Here is a 22273-nt window from a genome sequence, read left to right on the forward strand (position 1 = left end):
AGGAGGCAGGAAAGCACACAGAGGAGAATGTGCTTCCTCTCCACAATCGCAGCTCTGAGAGTCAGGGAGAGGGATCTCCTCTTATGATGAGGCCACAAACAAGAAGCAAAAACCCAATCTACAAACAAACAAAAAATATACATACCAAATTTAAAAATCCAGATATTGACTTTCTGAAATACCTAACATAAAAAGATTGCTCCATTCCTTTGCACTAACATTTATGTGACCGTTATCTTTTTTTTTTTCACACATATTTTATAACTATGAGCACATAAACTGTAAAAAATCAAACATGCCAGTGGAATCTAAAGGGACAGTTACAGTCCTTTTTGATTCTCATTTCTCAGTCAATACTTTCTTTTAAAATGTTAGTCAGCTTTAAGTGGGCTACTCTTCCTGTGCAAAGACATTCCTACTGATAAATGTTAAGTGGAGGTACATTTGCGTGGAATCTACCCTTCCAAGCATGAAATAAAAAGAGCACACACAATGTAATAGGATTAGCGAATAGAAATGAGCCGTGTAGTTCAGTGCTTAATATATTATATTTTCTCTGACTTAATGTGAGCAGCAGAAGACGCGAGTGGGTGTGTAAATGTCTGAAGAGGACCTGCAGCTCTGGCTTGGTGGGGAAAATCATTCAAATAACTTTACTCTCACTTTACTCTCACCACAGATCACTCAAATCCCTTAGCTTCACTCAACCAGCCTGGAAATAAATCAGTCTTAAGGTTAGTGGTTCAGCTTGGTGGATCAAAACAAGAATGTAACTTATAAGACTATTGATATCATCTATCAAGGCTTAATGTAATGGAGGGAAATTTCAGATGACGAACGGTGCTTGACAAAAAGATGGACTATCTTAACCTAACAAAGGTTTTAAATGTAATGGCTTATAAGTTTCTGATGCAGTGACATATACATAATGAGCAAATTCACTCATGGAATAAAAACAATCAAAATCAGTGGTACAGAACTGCTTTAGTATGAATATGATACGAGATAGGTCTCATTCATAAGCACATCAATATGATAGACTCTAGAGTGTATCACAAAATAAGAAACACTGCACTTCTGAGTGGAACAAAGCACACTATTGCTTTTTATATGCTATTGCTTTTTTACACCAATACACCAAATGCAGCCACTGAATGGGCAGTGAAGTTCCCATTTGGGGCCCTTCTACACAGCAGCCTAGTGCCACTCCACCTAGCAAACAGTCAAGCCATTTGTCCATCATATCATTAACAGAAAGACTCTTATCCTTGGTTTAATCACCAAAACCAACCACCAAAACACAAACAAGGGGTCCCACCGATTAATAAGCCTGCAAAATCGTGGCTAAATTTGGAAATTACCATATGGTCTATATCAGCAAACTATGACTAATTTTTTAGTAATTACTATAACTAACCAGAGCCTGCCAAATAGAAGCATTGCAACACTAAATGCAACAATGGTCTCAGCTGATGCAGCCAAGGGCAACAATGTGCCCCACCCCTCCATTTATTTACCAGACTGTGATGGTGTGTCTTAGGTCAGGATTATGACCCTCATCTGTCAGCAGAGACCCATGAGCACAGCTCTGGGATGTCTATTACCAGCAGGACTGATCTTATGATTGGGAAATGTCTATTATGAGGGAGTCATGCTGGGTGGATGTTAACTGTTATGAATAAAAGTGACAGGCGTAAGCCAAATGAAGTCTTACCTCATACTCCAACTCATCAGTCCTCTCGGCATCGGGCGCCATGTTGGAGAGGTACTCACTCCCTTCATAATACTCCTGGCCCATGGTGTGGAGAGAGTTACAGCTAGGGGCAAAGCACAACAGTGTACAAGGTGAGAACAGAGGCTAGGACAAAGTGGAGGTGTAGAGGACAAAGGGTTGAGCAAATGTGGTGAGACAAACCGAGTCAGACGGCAGGTAAACCAGAGCAGGAGTGCAGAATGCTCTCTATATGGAGACTAAGAGTGTCAGGGCATGGAGAAAAGGAAAAGGCAAATAACTCAGATTTTCATCACACCCCCCCCCCCTCACTCATTCACTCACTCTCTCTCTCAATCACTCTCTCTCTCTCTCTCTCTCTCTCTCTTTCACACACACACACACACACACACACACACACACACACACCACACACTTCCTTTGTCCTCTCCTCTGATGGCAATGACAGGTGAATAAAGCGTCTGTCATACTTTCTCAGTGATGATGTCATGAGAGGAATAGGGCAGTCTCTAATTAATCATTATAAAGCCTTCAGTTTATAATAGTGCCTCCACCTCCTCGCGCAGTGCCCTTGTCCTTGGGGAGAACAGGCAAGCAACCCCACTCTCATAACATAAGGGATTATTCCAGACATGCACTGAAAAAAATGCTGTTCCATATGCTCTTATATACAGGATTATGTAAACCACAGCACAATATGTACGCAAATAGGAAGGTTTTTAGTGGAGGAAAAGACAAAAAACGAAACAAAACAAAACAATGACAAAAACCTAGACAAGTTTTATACATTATAAATAAGTTGTTTGCAATTTAGATGCACAGCAATATAGCAATGACACAGAAATGGCATATGGAGTGGACATATGATGTTATATCACCTTGAGCAACACAAGCAACTTGTATAAGCAGCTATGTGCTGTAAATGTCAGAATGGTTTATTTTTTTGTATCTGCCATGTGGCATGCTGCACTGATGATGTGAATGCAGCACAATTACACGGTTTTATGATCTGTTGTGATACAGTAGAAAAACTCACAACTGGTGGATCTATAAAAGGTGGATCTGAGGCACCTGATGTTAGCTAAGCAGCCAACAGGAGTGCTGCTTTTATGGGACATGTTGATTACACTGGGACCCTGCTGCAGGCTGAGCAGATCTGGACATAATGTAGGTGTCTACACTACCCTATTTTATAGGTTAATTTGCTTTTAATTACCTAGTAAACCTTTTTGCTATTCCACAGGAATAAACCATGCAGTAACTATTATTGCAAGCATATCTTGAAAGAATTAAAAGCGTTGTGGTCATATGGTCACAGTGTGTTTTGAAAAGAGGTGACAAAGAGCTTTTCTAGACTTCAGGTAAAAGTACCATAAAAGTATCTTGAAGTGGTAGTTGCTGTATGTGTATGCAGTATGTACATCTACAGAGTTCATTTGGGCCAATTTGAGAATTAATGATGCTCATGATCACATGCTTCAGCCATCGTCAAAAAATGGCAAAAATTAATCAAAGAAATTAAAATCAAAGACACTAACATGAATAGGATTTCAAAATGAAACATGACTCTTGGAAGAATGAGAAATTTTAGACAATGAATTATCCAAAGACCATTGTGCAGTATTAATCACCTCCAGCACACATGCTCTCAATCTGTACGTAAGCTGGTCTCAGCCAACTGTGTCACATTCTGTAAATAAAGTCTCACATCTTACATGTCATGGCTGTGTTGAAGAACTTGGGAACAAACACAAGTAAATTAAAAAGAAAAGAAATGAGTGCTCCACTTTCTTTTTATTGTTTTTGAGAAAATCCCTTGATGCATTTAAAGCTTATTAAGAATCCACAGCCTTTACTGAGGAACATATACATGGATCAGTTTCTGGAGTTGAAAAACTCAAGTGCTGAAGTTATAAACTGTGACGTTATAAACTCTGTTGTGAAGCATGTGTAATGATGGAGGATGTAAAGTTATATAATTTTGTAAATCACTGCCAGTAACTATCTAGTTACTGCTTAGTTTGTTTTGGCAGAAATTACATCTCACATTTGTATTGTGATTAAGAATCCTTCACCTGAGATGAGCTGATCGTACCTGTCTGAGAGGAGGAAGGGGCAGACGTCTGGTACTGGTGGGCTGCTGGGCTGGAGTTTGGCCAGGGCCATGATGTGCTCAAAGGTGATGTCTGTCTGTGTGCACACGTCCACCAGCTGGACGTCTGGAGATGACCCTTGACCCCGGGGGAGAGGGTTCCGTCGGAGAACCTGGACCACGATGGGGTCTTTGGCACTGCGGAAGGCCTCCACTGCCTCCTCATGACTGGCTCTTGATAAGTCCTTCCCATTAACCTGGAGGAGGAGTGTTTACATCCCAATTATGCACTGTTTCTCATGTGCAGCTACACTTTAATTATTGTCCCCTTAACTAAGAATGGGACACTAACATTAGTAAACCACAAATTTCTATATTAATAAACCACAAGTGGGACATCTAATGTTTTACCTCTACAGCTTAGTAACTGCCTACTTTTTCCCATCATAGTTCTTCAGAGTCTCTTAGCCAGTGTTCACCCCTGGAAACCATTAATACAAGTACTAATTACCTTGTTAACATAACTTATGGTTCATTAATACAGAAGTTCATGGCTTGTTGATGTATTATACTGCATATAACATTGTATTCAATATTAACCAAGGGAACCTTGATGTAAAGTGTTACCATATTTTTTTTCACTGTATGCCAATAATACAAATACTGGAACGTGCTGCACAATCTGTGGCAGTGGTACAGAGCCTCATGTCTATTTCCGTCAAGTGAGATGTTCACATCTCTTCATTGTGTACCAGTGAAATAATATAAAATGTCACAGACATACAGAATCTTCTCATATTCTTTACTGTTCATATCCTCTCATATTCTTCACTATAGCAACTTTGATTGATTTTGTTGTCAGTGAGACTGTTTTAGTTTGACGAGCTATTTCTTGCTGAGTCAATATAAAACTTCCCTACAAGAGTTTTCTTATAGTATGTATAGACCTGTATAGACCTCCAAAAGGCATCAGACAGAACCTTTAATGCAGAATGTGTGCCTTTCCTTTAAATACATAATTTAATAGAGGTCCCTTCATAGCACGTTCTTGTATGACTGTCAAATATTATTAGCATGTGCGTCAATAACAACATTTGTATCTTCATGAGGGAGAAAAAACAGAGCTCGGGATAACCCTTTTGTCTTGTTCAGAATGGCCCTGGAGGTCCACCTGATACGCCAGAACTGCTCCATATAATTCCTGATGGAGCACTGGCTCTGTTCAATTACTATGCAAGTGCAAGAAAGAGCTGATTATTTAATGCATGTTATATAAAGAAGGCCTTGGCTTAGCTACCAAGCCATTTAGTCTTTTCCACCCATATTTAGCCTTTAATCTATAATTGTTCATTGGCCAGTTGAAATCTGAGACAATTAAGGCACCCATGGGACCTGGAGGCTATTACAGATAAGCATTTCCTTGCACACTTAACAGCAACCATTTCAAACTGTTGTAGCATTAGCTTTTCAAATAATCAATTCCAACAACACTTAATTCAAGTATCTACCTACAAATTCTGTCTTGTTTAGTTTCTAAACGGATAAAGAGAGATGAATATCAGAGGCCCATGCCTGAAATAAATGTAATGGTTGCATCCCTCTTAAAGCTCTGAGGGTCAGTGGTTATGTATACTAATGGCAGGCTGCCTTACACTCAGTCCCCTTGAGGCCAGTCTAGCTTTGTTTAAAATGGAGAATGGTATACAGTGGTTTCTGTTCTCACTGGAGAATATTATCACAAGTAATGAATATCATCACTCTTTCTCTGTAGGGTGTGCATTCAATATGTGTGATGATGTCACAGTTAACTAATAAGAAAGAAGAAACAAAGAAATGAAACCCCTTGCTGTTTACATCTCTGCTCCATCTAATTTTACTTATTTAAACTGCAAACAGTACAGGGTAGCAAATATCCAACAACTTGTACTAATACTATATATGAGAATATATATAAACTAATACTATATATGACACATAGAAGTAAGAAGGAAATTGTACATTAAGATTACTACAGAATACTGCCTGCAGTCTAAACACTCGCAGCACAAGCATTTGATTTCTTTTAAAGACTTTTTTAATGCTGTATATAATTCACATTTGACACTGATTAGCTGTTGGAACATTTATCCTCACAGCAAATGAACAATAAAGCAATTATATGCTCTCCCAGAATTATATAAATTACAGAATGTGTTTCAGAGGAAAAACAGAGCACACACAGCATCTCAACATAATTTCAAATTTGTACCATGATCATCTTCAGTGGTCAGTCTCAAAGAGGGCTTGTGGGTTCCACTATTGGTGGGTTGCTCTATTTGCTGACTGGATTGAATATCATTGCTCTGCGCATGGCATATGTATATAAAGATACCCTGGTTCATTTAGCCCAGTAATTGGGAGGCAGAGCGAGAACAATGAGGATGAAATACTCCTATGAATAGGCTTTGAAACAGAAGATAAGGATCTTCTGCCTGAATATGGTCAAGCCAGTACAATTTTCCCTCTCTGCTTTCGAAATACTGCTTTTACCCCAGCAATGTTGTTTCCATTAGGATCACTACAAAGAACATCTTGAGAGGAACAGAGTGAAATAGAGAGAATGAGAGCAGGAGAGAGAGCGAGCGAGAGAGAGAGAGAGAGCGAGAGAGAGAGAGAGAGAGAGAGAGAGAGAGAGAGAGAGAAAGAGTGTGATAAAAAGGCTGCAATGTTGGGTAAAAACAGCACACATTTATTCATTCATCATTCATTTAGTTGCTTAAGGCTAGTGTATCCAAATGACAAGAGTGCATAAAATACATCTCATAAGCTAATAATAAAAAAAAGCACATAAGCTAACCACTCATTTTTTTTGTGAATATAAGTTGTACTAATGTCCTTTACTTTAGGCTATAATGTAGATTCTTGCCAAGAATACAAATAATGATCAGATGATACGATGTAGAAACTGTTTCAATAAAAACTCTGTAGAATAGAATCACACTATTCTACAGCATTTCACTATTACTATAGAATTACACTTCTCTGTACACATGTCCTGGTTTTCTGTTATATGAAGAAGAAGCCAAAGGATTATGAATTGACAGCATTAGTGTGAGATGGCTGAGAAGCGCTAAGACAACACAAGAGTTATTTCTTGCTTCTCTTTGGGTGATAAACACAACCAAATAACACTCTCTCTGAAGACACTTCTCTTACTGAAGTGACCTTTGTGAGAAGTGGTGTTATATTAATCAGCTGGGAGATAAAGTAGGTCAACTCTCCTGAGGGATGCTCGAGACAAACACGAGAGAGGAAAACTAGAATCAGCACAACTCCACACAGGGCACCCATCTCACCAGGCTCAGTCTCCCCTTCTGCTCTGCTCTTCTGCTCTAAGCAAATTTGCCTCACTTTTCCACCAGTCAGCATTTGAAACTCATCATTAACACTAGGCCCCGACCCTTCGCTGGAGGCCGTGTTTCCTCACGAAGCCTTCGGACATTGTACGGACCACCTCAGTTATGGTCCAGTAGTTGGGTCCTGAAGCCAGAAGATTGGAGACAAAGAACCTGTACGAGATAAATGAGCATGCCTATGGCTTATGACAGGCTGGGAGGAAAATGAACCAACCAGAAGAGCTGGCAATGCCTTTCCCTTCTCCTGGTCTGATGGCAGGCAAGGCCTTACAGAAGAAAAATAAACTATTTTAATCAGAAAGAAAAAAATAGCTTTTTTTCTTCATTGTTTACATGAGGGCCAGATGGACCCATTAATGCAAGTTGAGAGTGTGAATATTAATGGGCATCTATGGACACCTGCCTGGCCACCTTGTTAGTATCCTGCTACCTAAGAGAGGTTCAATGCTGAAGCAACACTGTTATCACACACATGTTCAAGGACATGAGAGTCATATCACAAGGAAATGCATGCGGAGTATAATATGCATATAGGGAGAATGAATCATTTAAAGAGATTAGCATCTTAACTTGGTGAGGAGTAATGTGCTCTAAGAAGACAAGGACAGGTTCTGGACATACTGTAGAGTAGGAGAGGCAACCTGAGTGCAGCGTCTTTTAGTGGGTTGATGCTAAAATCAGCCAAATTTACAAGCACCATTATTTGGTCCCTAATTACTCCTAATCATGGATATTATCGCTCATTTACAGTGGCCACTCAGCATTAAGCACCTAGAATTCTCCAGCATCTTGCAGAAACCCATAACACCTTTTCAATTTTCATAATTTCTTATTTAGGTCCATCCATTCACTGATAGATAAGCTCTTTGAGGAGCCCAAACTCATTTAAAAACTCTCCTCTGAGTAATTACAAATCAGTGTTTTCCTTCCTGCACCATAGTTTGTCTTTATGGAGATGTTTCCAGCAGGAGGCTTATTATTTTGTGCTTACACAGATGTATGTGTGGTGTTTACACAGATGTATGTGTGGTGTTTACAAATATGGATGTGGATCCAAGATACTGGCATGCTGTCCTTGAGGAACTGCTTAGCATGATCTTTCAATGGGTGACACAAATAGCCTCACACATACACTGAACATCTGAAGTTAAACTGCTTCGTTCCTAATGAATCTGGCTCAGTGTCACACACTGGATATTGTGCATAGCACTGGGGCTTTTGTAGAATAGTGGGCATTAACATGGCAAAGCTTTGATTCAGATAAGTAGAATGGCCAAACTGTGATTTATCTGTTAATGTTTGCACACAGGCACACAGCAGCTGTGCTGGGGAAAGAGCCATGTTTTCATCCTTAATCTCACAGGATGCCCTTTTCACACTCACAAAGCTGTGCTACACAAGCTACTGTCAATCTAGGAGTAAACAAAAGCCTCTTGATACATTTGTGTATATTTTAATCCGATTTTTCAATACCTCTCAAAATTTCCCTTATTCTAATAATCTTTCAAAAACACTACTTCTTAAGTAGCTATTATACAAAGGTTTTACATTTTACAAAAGGAATACTGAATAGAAAATATTCCATTGTGACATTATGGATGATTACAGGGTTTTTCATATTAAAATAACTGGGGGATACTAAATTGAACATATGAGCATTTTTTGTTGAATATGTCTGATGCTGTTTTGCAGCGCAAGTATGCTCATAATATTGTAAAGTGACCTCAATGGCATAAATTAGATAACAGACCAGAGTTAATTTAAAATAAGTAAAGCTATGAGTGAAACATGCTTAAGAAAAAAAATATTCATACGTTTAAAAAATGCTAGCATCAAGGGAGATGGCTAGGAGCATTAAACCACACATAAAACAGTGAGACCTCAGTGCTGGTTGACCCTTCTTTATTACTTGCCTTGCAATATTATCCCTTCAGTTTAAAGCAGGTGACAGAGACACTCCTTATCTGAATTGAGGCTTTGACATATTTATTAATGCCCACTATTCTATAAAAGCCGCAGTGCTGTGCATAATATCTAATATTTAGCACTGAATCAGATTCATCAGGAATGAAGCAGTTTAACTTCAGGTGTTGTACGTGTGATGACTAACAGCCATGCTGTGTGATTGCTAACACAGCTATGCTGTGTCCTTTAGGGAAGTGAATCCACCACTGGTACAGTCCAGGGGCCCTGCATCCACCCTGCTCAGCCAGAGGCTCCAGACAGGAGATGAACCTAACAGGCCTATAGAGAGGAGTGTCTGACAATGAACAACTAAATAACCAAAAACGCAGGAGGCTGGTAAAGCATTACATCAACCTCTTCAGGCCAAAAAGAAGGAGCATGTAGGGGGTTTATGATGCATTTCCCCAGCTTCTTCATTATCTTTGTTGCCGTGGTGAGTGGTGGGGGGGGGTGACTCCAGGGGACTTCACTACTGAGTCCTGGATGAGCAATGTGCTCGAGATGCCCACTCTCATTTTCATACATGGCACCGTTTGCTCCCAAGTGTGACTGAATGAGTGAACGCCTCCTGAGTCACAAACTATGCACCTCCGCCTTGCCCCTTTTTGCTCCAGGAATCAATTTACATTTTCATAAATAAAATGCGCTGCTCAGGTGAGAGGTGTGGGGCCGCTTAGCTGAAGAGCTGCATTAAGTCCCTGGAAGGGAACCCCCAACTCCAAGGAGGGGAGAGAGAGCGGCAGAGCCATGCTGCCACCCAGCTAACACTGGGGCCTCTGTTCACTCGTCCTAAATGTCTCATTTCAATAATAAGTGTCAGGCTAAAATATGACGAGTGGTCCGGTACAGTAAAGATGTTATGAGTACATAAATCACTCAGGGAGAGAAGAAGCAGCCTTTCTGGGGAGCCCCCCACACATTCTGAGCCGCTCCACTGATACGGAACTCTAAAATAAAAACGGCCGGAAGACCACAAGGGAAATCTGACTGTCCCCCTGCATCACAGCACAAGGCAGCTTAACATCCAGCCTTTCACCCCCCACAGCAACATAAAACACGAGGCGAACACAGCCATACATTAATGGAGCTGGTCTGCTCGGGGATCTATATCCAGATACATTAAATGGATTTTCAGCAGTTTTCTGGCTTTTGGGTAACTCTGGTTTTGGTTCTGCTCACTTTGGATATTGTGCTCAAGCTTGGCTGCTGGCAGAACTGTCACACATTAGTGGGTCATCAGTTGGTCAGTGAAAAAGGGAAATGCTCAAAATGAGTAGTGGTTGTGGAGCTCCGCTTCTTTTCTTTGTGTTGTTTTAGAGAGGTCAGTCCAAATAGTCAAAATTCTGAAATGCAGAGACCTTTGAGCATGAGATGGGAAGTGTTGTACACAGAGATTAAACCTGGACTAAGACTAAATTACACAATCATGGGAGATTCCAGGTTTGAAAATCATTTCAGCATAATTACCCTTTTAAAAACAATCTTCAGTCTTATGGCATAAGTAAATTCCAGGACCAATAACAGGACTCTATTTTTCAGGTCCTGAAATTCTAAAGGTAATAAACTAAATTAAGTTTCTGATTCTGTAAAGACCTGTAATAAAGCAAACATGTTGCAGAACACTGCAAAGCATTCTCCTTTCAGTGACCTACAGTGTCACTTAAGTCACAACAATTTGATTTTTGTGAAAAAATTCTAACTGCACATGATGTCTAGTCTCTTCTTTGAACGAAAGAGAAGAGGGGGGATAGAGATAGAGTGGGGGTGAAAGAGAAAGAGAGAGATGATTTAAAAGCCCCAATGACTCAGTGCACATTCATTTGCACATCCTCGACCACAAAGTGCACTGCACAGGAGGCAATTAGCATCATGTGAGCACTATTTACATAGTGCCAGACATGTACGCGTTTACAACAAAGACGCTTCCACTGACTGGCTGTCACTTGCTCACTGATTCTCTCCTCATTATGGCAAGAGAGAGGGTCGCAGGGTGGCACATCAGCACAGATATCAGATGTAACAAGCACACGGAGCACCAAGGGTCAGTCAGGACCCCAGTGGTGCTCCTTCATCTGCCTGGCAGAAAATAATTGGGAGACCAGTAAGGTCTGGGGAGCTAAGAGGAGTGGACATTGAGAAAGTCCCCTGGATAAAAGGCAAGAGACAAAAACAAAGACAGAAGGCGTTAGAACTACAACGCAAGAAATACAGCACTGTAACCAAGCCCAATAAATGCAGATTCATATGGTCAATCCTGAGAATATTATACATCATCACCAAAATAATGGTTTTCAACACTTGAGTTGAAAAATTCAACTCAAAAATAAAAAAAAAGTTCAGCACTGAATGGCATCTCAAGATGACCACCAATGGGCATGAAAACAAATGGTTAAGAACATAAACTATTGTGATTTTAGATGCCTAGGTTTCATATCAAAAGAATCGAGGCAGAATTCAGAATTATGCAAATGGTTTACATTGTTCTTATACAAATTTAGTGACAATAAAAATATAGCAATATAATAAGTGTTTAGCAGGGATTCAACATGCTGCATTGACACCGGTCTCTGTGCACTACCCTAAAGCCACAGTTCTTAAAAGCAAAATGGAGTTGCATTCATTATACATTCCTCAGCTTTTCTCTCTGTCTAACTCTGTCTCATATTGTCTCTTTCAGCCTCGTTTTAAACTCACTCAAATAACCTAATTTTATGTTTGAAGACAACTGGAGTATAGCAAAAGTTAGACAAGAGTGACAGAAAAATAGTTAATTCTCTCTCTCTCTCCCCCTCCCTCTTTAGTTCCTGAGCAAATTGGAGGTTGTAGCTTATAGGTTAACAAAGCTCTCTGTCAGACAATCTGGGTGAATGTGCCACTAACACAAAGCAGTCCCGTCACGGAACTGACGGTGGCACGTGGTTTGGCCAGTCACGTGCAGTGGGAGGACTTTCATTTGTGGCCACGCCTGCACACACCTGTACTTGGTTTTGTCTGTTTTAAAGCTACGTCAGGGTGTTTGGCATTGTTGGTCATTGTCGATGTAACGTGTTAATGTTTCTTCATCCTTCTGAAAGTGTATGCATCGTGTTTGTTTAAATGTCAAATCGTTTCATGTTCATGTTTATCATTTGTAATACGTGTGAGTGCCGCTGTCATTTATGTAATAAATGTTCGTCCCTGTCGAGGAAGTCTGCGCGTCCTGCTCCACGCCCTGCGGCACTCAGGCCGACACGCGTTACAAGTCCCACTACCGCCCAAGTTTCCTTTTTGATTTAGTGTGTGGAAAATTCACTGTCTATGAGATGAGGCACAGCTCATCACTATTGCAATAATTAAATATTTTTCCTCTCCAAAACACAACTCTATAGCAAAGACAAAGGGTTCTGTAGACAATTTACATTCACAGTCTTTTTATTACAAATATAAAATATGGGAAACATCCCTTTTCAGCAATTCTCAAATGAATCCTCAAATGTGATCCATTTCTGTTATTTAATAGGTCTGTTGCATGGAATCTATACTGGAGAAGCATCCCACAGCAGCAATCAGAGCAGAACCTCACAGAACTTTGAGAGCCCTACTGCTGCACCATCTCCAACCCAGGCAACTCATTCTGAGCTGTAAAACCAAAGTACCATAAAAATGGATCCTTTTGTGGTACAGTATTGAAAGTGTTTGGAGACATTTAAAAAATGCAAATAGAAAGAACTGAATAATTAAAGTTTAGTCCACACAGTGTCTCAAGTTTCCTTTCAGCCTTTTCCTCACTGCAGTGAGCGCTCTGTGTCTGCACAACCTTAAACTGGACTATGTTTTGAGTTTAGAGTTCCTGAACTCGACTCAAACTCATATATTATTTGTTTAAAAGTAGTATTAGCTGAATTAGCTTAATTTTAACAGTATATGCAAGAAATCATTATGAAGTTGTTAAGCAATACCACTTCAGGACACCATTTGATGCTGTAGTACTATACACAAATTATAAAAGCTGCCCTAGTCGCTTCATACTCCTCTCAGGTATCTGAATAAAGAAATTCAGCTCACATACTCAGAGAAGATTTTCACTGTGCAGAAGTGCTTACAGTTACACAACAGACATCCCAGAGTGACATGGCCCTCAGGCTAGAGACAACACTGAGGAAATGGACCCTACCTCAACACAGTGTGCACTAGACACAGGCTTGATCTAGTGTGCCTGACATCCATGCTGGAATGTAAAGATTCTCAAATTCTTCACATTTTAAGAAGGAACATTATAACATTCTGTCTCACGGCATGTGCAAGTTTTAAAAGAGATAATATATGGACTTGAAGAGAGCCTTGATTCTAAGTGTTAATGCTGTTTACAACGATTGTGTTGTAGAGCGGAAGAGGTAACCATGCGGGCTCATTTGTGTATGTACATATAGCTGGTGCTGTTAGCTACAATTAAAGCACTTGTAAATGTGTCCAAAAATATATTTTTGATGCATGCTCATAAATCATTTTCTTTGGCCAACTCAAGGGACAAGGTCCTCCAACTGAACGAAACTACTCAAAGGGAGAATGAGAATGAGAATGAGAACACGAGGCAGAGATGTAGAGGAGAACTGTTGTGGCTCACTAATGAAATACTGGACCAGTGTCAAGCAGCACACAGCCCAGTCAGATGGTGATGAAGTCAGATGATCACTCAGCATACTTTCTAACACACTGCTGCTCTAAACTCATTGTAAGAACAAAACAAATCACTCAATTTACCAAAGTGAATGTAGCTCAAATCTTAATAAAGCCAATTTATATTTTCCAATATGGGAACCCTCATTTACTCATAAAGAAGATGAGTTGAACAGCACTCCAGATATTCTCCTGCAGCCAAATGAGTGTCAGTGGCAATGATGATCCTTAAGTCATGTTTGCATTTTCATAGAGCTCAATGCATTAAAGACTTGTCATTTGCAGAAAGAGTTCATTGAGCATTTACATGGCATAGACAACCCACTAACTGGTAATGAAATCAATTATGCAACACATAATAAAAAGTGGAAGTCATTCTATATGCTAGTGAGTATGCCATTGTGGATGTAATTATATTCATCTCAGCCATGTTTTCTGCAGATGGAAGCCGATGCAGGCATCTGTCAAGGAGGTGAAGAGTCATATCCTGGAAATACTGTACTTACATCCTAATCCCCAGGTACATACTAACCCCTAGGGACCTGCGCACTAATCTCCAGGTAGTACACTTGTTGGTTTGCTGGAGATTCAAGCGATTAGTGATTATGAGTTTGAAGTCACAGAAGCCTGTTATCTAGCATTCATAGTTATAAATAGTGCATTACAACTATACTGGAGCATGGCTACACAAAACAGTTGTGTGGCTGAGCTTGGCTGCATGAATGAATTCACGCACTGAATGAATAAAGTGTTGGGGCTATTTTGAATGTGAAATTCTGGTCAGTGCAATGTGTGTATGTGTATGTGTGTGCACACCCGTGTGGGATCACCCCACACCGTTGGGGGCTGGACACTAATGGTGCTAATGAAGGATTGTTTCTCAGAGGGTTTATTCTCACAGCTAGTGTAGCCCTGTGCTGCAATCAGCCTACACTCCCCCCTGTAATTTACCCCCACATTCACAGGACTGATTGACTAATGAACACATTTCTTACCAACACACACACATATACACACACACACACACACACACACACACACATATACACACACAAAGCGAGAGAGAGAGAGAGAGAGAGAGAGAGATTTCACTGAATTGTTAAGAACCAATTCATCTATAAGAAGCAATTTAACAATCAGTGTTTCCAGCACACTGGCAAGATCCAAAATGGCTTTGAATGTGAATGAGGCATTTCATGATAGCTCAAGCATGAGGTCAGACACATAGACCACATTTATCAAACTGCCTGGAAGACAGCAAACACTGTCAAAACATGCATAAAAATGCTTGACAGAGGACTGATTGTGCTAAATCTTTATTTTATGTTTATAACATTTGGCCTCTCGGTTGGTTGTTTTTTTTTGTTTTGTTTTGTAATTTACAACAATTACAAACATTACTTTTGCACTGCTATATTTTGGTATTTTGACTGAAGTATTTATGCATGCTTATTTAGGTGCAAAATCATCCAACCAGTCCATCCAGCTTATCTGTCTTGCTTCCTGGTTCCATGGCCAGAATTCCATTTGGGCAACTATCATGTCTCACAATGTTGTACACCAATAAACATTTTTGAAGATGTCAGATTTTGATCCACAGTGTTTTTTTAAAGCAAAGAGATTTTTCTATATGAATATAAACCACTTACTGACTTGCTGAGGTGCGTATATGAATGGACGGACCAGTGAAACACCAGACTGAGTCTTTCCCGTTCCCTCTGTGTGTGAGCACCAAGGCTTCTGAGGAAGGGCTCGAGACTCTCGGGCTGCGCTGTGGGCGTCCTCGGATGGCCTGGCCATAGCTCTTTCAGCCCAATGAACAGGCACTTAATTGGTGGGCGACTCTGCCAGGCATGAGGCAGGAAACCTTGTCATTAAAATTGAACACTGTGAACTCAGCACCGGGTAACTTTTCTCCTCTCAGCCTGCTCACAGACTCTCTCTGTCTCTCTCTCTGTCTGTCTGTCTTGTGCTCTCTCTCTCTCTCTCTCTCTCTCTCTCTCTCTCTCTCTCTCTCTCTTTGTCCTTTTCAGAATCAGAATGTAGAATCTAGTTCTGCAGTAAAGTGTGCACTTTAGGTACCTTTCTTCCTGACTCTCCTGAAAAGGAGAGATTAGATTCACTTAGACCACAGTGCTGTTTGGCGCGGATGCCGACTCCAAGTGGAGCCAATGTAATGCGAGGATAAGACCAAATGGCTTCAACGGTGGGAAAGCTGAGGGAGGGAGCAACATGGGGAGTATTGGGAGGAGGAAAGGGTGAGGTGCATCTGTTCCAAATTCATCTAGCGTTTTATAATTAGATGAGCCCAATTGGTTTGGAGCAAAGCGTCTGTTGTAGTGTGATTTTTCCAATAACAATTCTACAGGACAGAGTTTGGCTTGACACTGTCGGTGAAGGCTATTAGTGAACCCAATGAAAATATCAACCATATTGCATTGGAGAGGAAGTCTGTGTTTAAAGATGCAGATATTCGGCGCACAAATTTACAGATACAATATTGAGACAGATGGGGAGGAGCTGCATTTAACACTCCTGAACAGCACAGATTTTGTAAAGCAAACCAGTCAGTACAAAATAACATCACAGTAACACACGCCAAGCTTGCTCACCTCTATCACAAAATATGCATATCATAAAATAAATTGCCCATATTTACCAACAAGGTAAAGACAAGGTGAAGTCTCTTGCATCGCCAAAAAGCCCCAAGAGCTTGTTGGGTCTAGAGCTTTAGCAATTCTCAATTTGCATTTTAAAACTTTGAAGTTAACACGTGTGCTTTAAGGTCCTCTTGGTTTTAACGGTTGGGCGTGCAATCGCGAGGAACAGGCTTCTCTCTGCCCGCAGCGGAGCTCATGTGAACTCACCACAGAGCTTCACTGCAGTGCACTCCTAGGGTGTGTGGACACCAAATGTTCAGGAGTGGTTGCTTTCAGTTCATTTCATGCATGGGCTGGCGTTGATGAAGATATGGGAAGACTTTGCAGAGGAAGCCCTTATTTCTATTTATACATTTTAGGGAGGAACTGTTTTTTTTCCCATATGCCCCTTCTAGGTATTTCAGATATGAGCAGAGGAAAAAAACGAAAGCTTTTCCTCTGAGGCTGTGTTTGGCAGCAGGCAGCAGGAGTGCTGCGCATCAGCCCTCAAGGGCTGGTCAATGCTGGAAGGGCTTGTCTGACCCCAAAATATGATGCAGGACCTGTCGGGAGAATTTTAATGTCAGTTAATTACCTGTAGGGGTTAGCTGGGGTTGGACACCCCAGTTTCATGGTTCTGGATTACTGCCAAAAAATGATGAAGCTTCACTCCATTGGGAGAAACCAAGCAGGTTAAAGTAGATCTCCATCTCTCTCTCACTCATTGATTAGTGCTAAGTTTAGCTGTTAGCTATCCCTTAGCAGCCTTTAAGGAAAGCATTGTTTCCCAATCAGCAATTCCAGTGCCCTCAGGTGAGCTCTTCCCCTTATACCACACAGTGCCCACACCAGACATGAAGGGTAGTGCATGTCCAGCCTGCACTTCAGTGCATATGGCTTTAAGGGAAATTAGTTTCTCCTAGACACTCAGATCTCCTCTGAGATCCAAGAGCTTTTTCTGCACAGCCTTTGGACCAAACTAATGTATGCTGGAATAAACAAAGCATACAGGACAAGTAGGTGGCTGAAGAAGTTTTAAATCTTTGAATTATGATAGATGTGCTGGAACATATAATACAACATCAACACTTATGGACATTTATCTACAGAAACCTCAGTCAATTCAAATAATTCAAATCAGACTACTATTTTTAACATAGATAATGTTACTCATTATTTGTGTCTTAAAACATACATTACAAGTCAACATGCTGTATAATAGTTTAATTTTACACAATCATGTTCACTCTGCATTTATTCAGTTTTATGGCGAACTGTGAGTCTGATCCTGGCATTGCACACTATCACATCATCTCACGTTTGACCGACAACGTCCCATAATGTTCCCTTTCACTGAGTGGCACCAAAATGCCAAAAAACACACTCTGAATCATACACCTAAAGACACAGCCCCACACATTGCCACAAACATTGGCGCACACACACACACACACAAGGGTGACAGATGTGGTTTTTGAGAAGAACTGACATGAATGATGATACAGCAAGTGTTGCTACGGTGACAGTAACTTTTTTCCTCCTCTTCCTGGTTGGCCTATAGTTTTGAGTCTGACACTGATTCATTACCTGTTGCAAGGCCACCTATGATGCACAGGAATTAAACGTTGCATCAAACAGCTCACTGTTTAACAACATGGCCTGCATTTTGTTTACATTAATACTGGTTTATAGGTTTTGGTTTATTTTGGCACTTAAGTACATCAAATTAACCCTTAACCAATAATGATATTAATACTAAACAATGAACATAATTCAAATGCCAGTATACTCTCCCTCAATCCTTTGCACTTTTGCACATGAAAAATAAATATAACACCATCTTGTGTTATATTAATATCCACCCACACATGCTTTCTCTCTCTCTCTCACACACACACACACACACACACACACACACACATACGTGAGAGAAAGCATTTTCCCTAATAACAGCCCTCATATCTAGTGTCCTTTGTGAAGCGGAGCCCTTCAAGCTGCCCATGCAAATGAATGGTGGCATGCTTTTGTCCTGCTTCTTATCATCTCCTGGCTGAGCCGGTTGGGGCGAGACAGCGCGCCTCCGAACTGTGTCCGCCTGGCCACCAGCCCTGCCGCTGCCGTGGGCCTTATCAGGAGGGCTGCAGAGAGGGGCAGCCACTGACCGGGGGAGGGACGCATTGAATGAGCCTCTCGCTGGGAGGGTGGGGGTTGGGGGGGTGCTCAGAGTCTCCAAGCTTGGCTGCCTGTGATCGCTCTCCCCCCATCAGCAGGCCTTACAGTGAGAGGCAGGCGACATATGTGATCCTCCTTATTGATAGTGGATCAAATGAGCACCTCCATTTGGACATCTAGCACATTTCTCTAAATGTCAGAGCAGATATTGAGGTGGAGATCTATTTGAGAAGGGCACGCTCAGTTATTAACAACTGGAGGAGATAAAAAGGAAAACAAGCAAGACTCCAGGAAAAAGGTACTATTCTGAAACTGAATGGCAAGCCTTCATCTTCTTCATTACCATGTACCTTCTGTGACTGTTATTTTTAATTTTTTTTTGGAGGCAGAGAGGATGACCTTGCATTTGGTTTGAACTTAAAAGAGTTCAATTCAATAAAAGCCCTTGCTATTTTTGCTTCTGTCACAAATGCCCTCTATAAACACATCAATGCTGACCATCATAAACCTAGAGCCACAGGTTTAGAATAGTAGAAAAAGGGAAGTTGTCCGAGCCTGGGATTCAGCACACAGGAAACAGTACAGTCAATTAAATTATTAACATATGACCAAAGATAAATATTTTAAACTACAGGCTTTTTACTTAGTCTCTTGAGGTGTATTATTTAGTAATCACTTTGTACTAATAGGAGATATAAAAACTGACGTCTGGACCTACTGGCTTTCTGTTTAGAAGTTTAAACAGTGGTACGCCAGACTAAATATAAAATGTTTACAATTTAACAAGAAAAATATAAAGGTTTAAAACATTCAGCTTTATGGACTTGAAATGAAAACGCCAGAGCTCCCTTGCCAGCTCACTCTGACTGGTATGCAACTCACAGCCAATTTAATGATAATGGAGAGCAAGGCTGCTTGTGGAGCAGCACATATAACAATCGTAACACCCATCACCAGTCCCACTCAGGTCTACTGAGTTCCAAAATGTCACTGGAAACAAAGCATGAAATGCTTCATGAATGCAGGCTCATAAACCCTATTACATGACTCCCAAACCCACCTTCACTCCAACAGCCCACTAGCCCATCAGCCCAGCCCATCTTCATGGCATTCAAAGACTCCTAACAGGCACTTCCCTCACCTCTCAGGCACAATGCTTCGACTGGAGCAGAGGATGTCTCTCCTCTCGACAGCCTAATTGAGGATAATCAGGCGAGTGGTAACTCTAGTCCAGTGCCAGACAGGGAGGCAGCCCCATGTGCAATTCTGTGGAGTCACACTATATGATTTCGGCTTTATTCACTGTTCTAAAGCCTGAAGCCAAAGCTGGTAAGGACGTTGTCACCCCAACATGTGCATGGAGAGCCAGGCGTTTCATTACACTACAAACAATCCCTTCACTCCAATTTACGCCCAGCCATAAAGGACAGAGATTGCTGCTTTGAAATGCATAAAGTGTCATTTATGTGGAGGGGTCACAACAGCTTCCCGACACTGAATTTAATAATGTGTCTGTGCCACTGAAAGAGAGAAAATATAGTGCAATATTTCATTTACTGCTCTCTGAAGAGGAGATGAACAGTATGGCAACACTGTATGTAATACTGTTGATGCTGACTTGCCCTTTTGACCATCAAATTTGACATACAGCACCACAACAGCTGTCATTTGTGCCGGTGCTTTTGTTGTGATTGACAACATATGGGGAAACGAGACTGACAGTTTGGCTCACCTTGACGAATGTTGACTATAGTGCCAGCAGTGTCCTTGCCTGTTACAAACTTCAGTCAGCACAACCCTTCAGAAGACTGTCTGCTTTCTCAACTTAAGCAATCATACTTTATTTATTCATATAACAGAAAATATTTGAATATATCTGTGTGTCTGCCTGTGTCTGTAATGAGATGAAACAGAAAAAGGCCCAAAAAACACATTCTGAGGAGCCCCTCTCTTTCTCTTTGTGGGGTCAGGAGGATTGGCCGCCGATTTGATACATGACTGCAAAGGTCAGTGGCGCTCTTACAGGGATAAGGAATAGGCGCTAACGCTAAAGGTCAATTCATCAAGTCTCTCTTAAATCCTTGCCACTGCTTCCTGAATGAAATTTGGAGGACTCAGTGATAAGGCTCCGCCAGTACATGTCTGGCTATATAATGTGCATGCCCTGCAGACTGGCCTTCTGATTATAACCCCCACCCAGCACTACAACAGAAGAAGGGAGGCAAAGGCTCAAGCTTACAATAGGCCAGCTCTGTGATGACTATATACTATGCAAAAAGTGTAAACATTTGGAAGAGGTTTCATCAAATGAATAACTAAATGCAATCAGCAACAAAGTGTTTAAAACTGCAGAGACTATGCTCCATACTGTATCAGCCTGCAAACTTTCATGTATACTAAAACACTTTCTACTACCATTATGTAATACACGAAGCTCTAGACAGGCCAATCTTTGGAAACACTTAAATGATAGAAAAAAACCTGACCTAAATTACACTTCAACTAGCAGTAACAGGGACACATGTAGTAGCAGCAGAGGTAGTGCAGAGGTTCCCTTTCCCAATCGAAGACCTCCCTGCACTTCAAGTGGGTGCCTCCTTGTCTTCCAACCCTTGATTCATTTCCTATGTCCTGAAGGGGTTAGCAATGAGCTTATGAGTTCAATCAAGCATGCTAGAACAGCAAAAGCACAGTAATGCAGAGGAAGGCAAGACTACTCCTGTACAGCAGTGCTCTAAATATAGAGCACGGTTGATGCATCATATTGGCCATTCCATACAGGAAGCCTGACAGCCTGAATAACAGATTATATTAAAACAGAAATCCTGATCATATAATTCACTCCAGCGACACTGCAGAGTGTGTGTGTGTGTGTGTGTGTGTGTGTGTGTGTGTGTGTGTGTGTGTGTGTGCACGCGTTTGTGTGTGTGTGTGTGGAAATGAGAGGATTAAAAACAAATATTCTGGGGTAAATAAATATTCTTTCTTCACATCGTATGTTTTAGAGTGGACCAGACGGAATAATGATGCATTGTGTGGTTATGGAGTCAGAAGTACAGTTTTATAAATGCAAGAGGACACTCAGACCCACCCAACATAATGTGTGATAGATCTCAAATTTAATAGGAAGAGAGAAAACAGAATGAGATTTGAACAGGGGGAGAGATGCTCAGAATTGCAGGTATCCCTGGAAAACAACCTCTCCTTTTTAATGCTGGAGTACATGTATCTATTTGTCTCCCTCTCCCACTTTCTCTCTCTCTCGCTCTGTCTGTCTCACTCTCTCTCTCATATATATAATATTTTACTGTAATCTCCAGACGGTAGACAAGAGATCAATCAAGTCATGCATTCTTCTTTTTTCTCCTTTGTTCTCTCCTATCAATTTTAATGGCTGAGGACCATCGCTCAGAAAAAAAAAAAAAGTAATGGGACAAGAAGATGGATGGGAACATTTGTAGTGTAGAAGGAGGAGATAGCACCAGGGCACCACCAGGGTGACCAGGGCTGGGTAGGGTGCAGAGGCCTCAGGCCATTTCTCAGATACACACACACACACACACACACACACACACACACAAACAAACACATCCGAGCATGCACACAGAGTGAGGGTGACCCA

The 22273-nt window shown here is 41.0% G+C and overlaps 1 protein-coding gene across 1 annotated transcript in view; it reads right to left on the minus strand.

Moving 5' to 3' along the window:
• The window catches only part of LOC113571802 (PDZ domain-containing RING finger protein 4-like), a 38768-nt gene that overhangs the window by 13200 nt on the left and 3295 nt on the right, over positions 1 to 22273 (minus strand). The window contains exons 2-3 of the mRNA XM_027000937.2: positions 3828 to 4081; positions 1715 to 1817 (exon numbers count right to left, since the gene is read on the minus strand). Coding sequence (XP_026856738.2) covers positions 1715 to 1817; positions 3828 to 4081 — 357 coding nt within the window. The remainder of the gene's footprint in view (positions 1 to 1714; positions 1818 to 3827; positions 4082 to 22273) is intronic.

This window comes from Electrophorus electricus, chromosome 2 (genome assembly GCF_013358815.1).
Source record: "Electrophorus electricus isolate fEleEle1 chromosome 2, fEleEle1.pri, whole genome shotgun sequence".
NCBI classification, from domain to species: Eukaryota; Metazoa; Chordata; class Actinopteri; order Gymnotiformes; family Gymnotidae; genus Electrophorus; species Electrophorus electricus.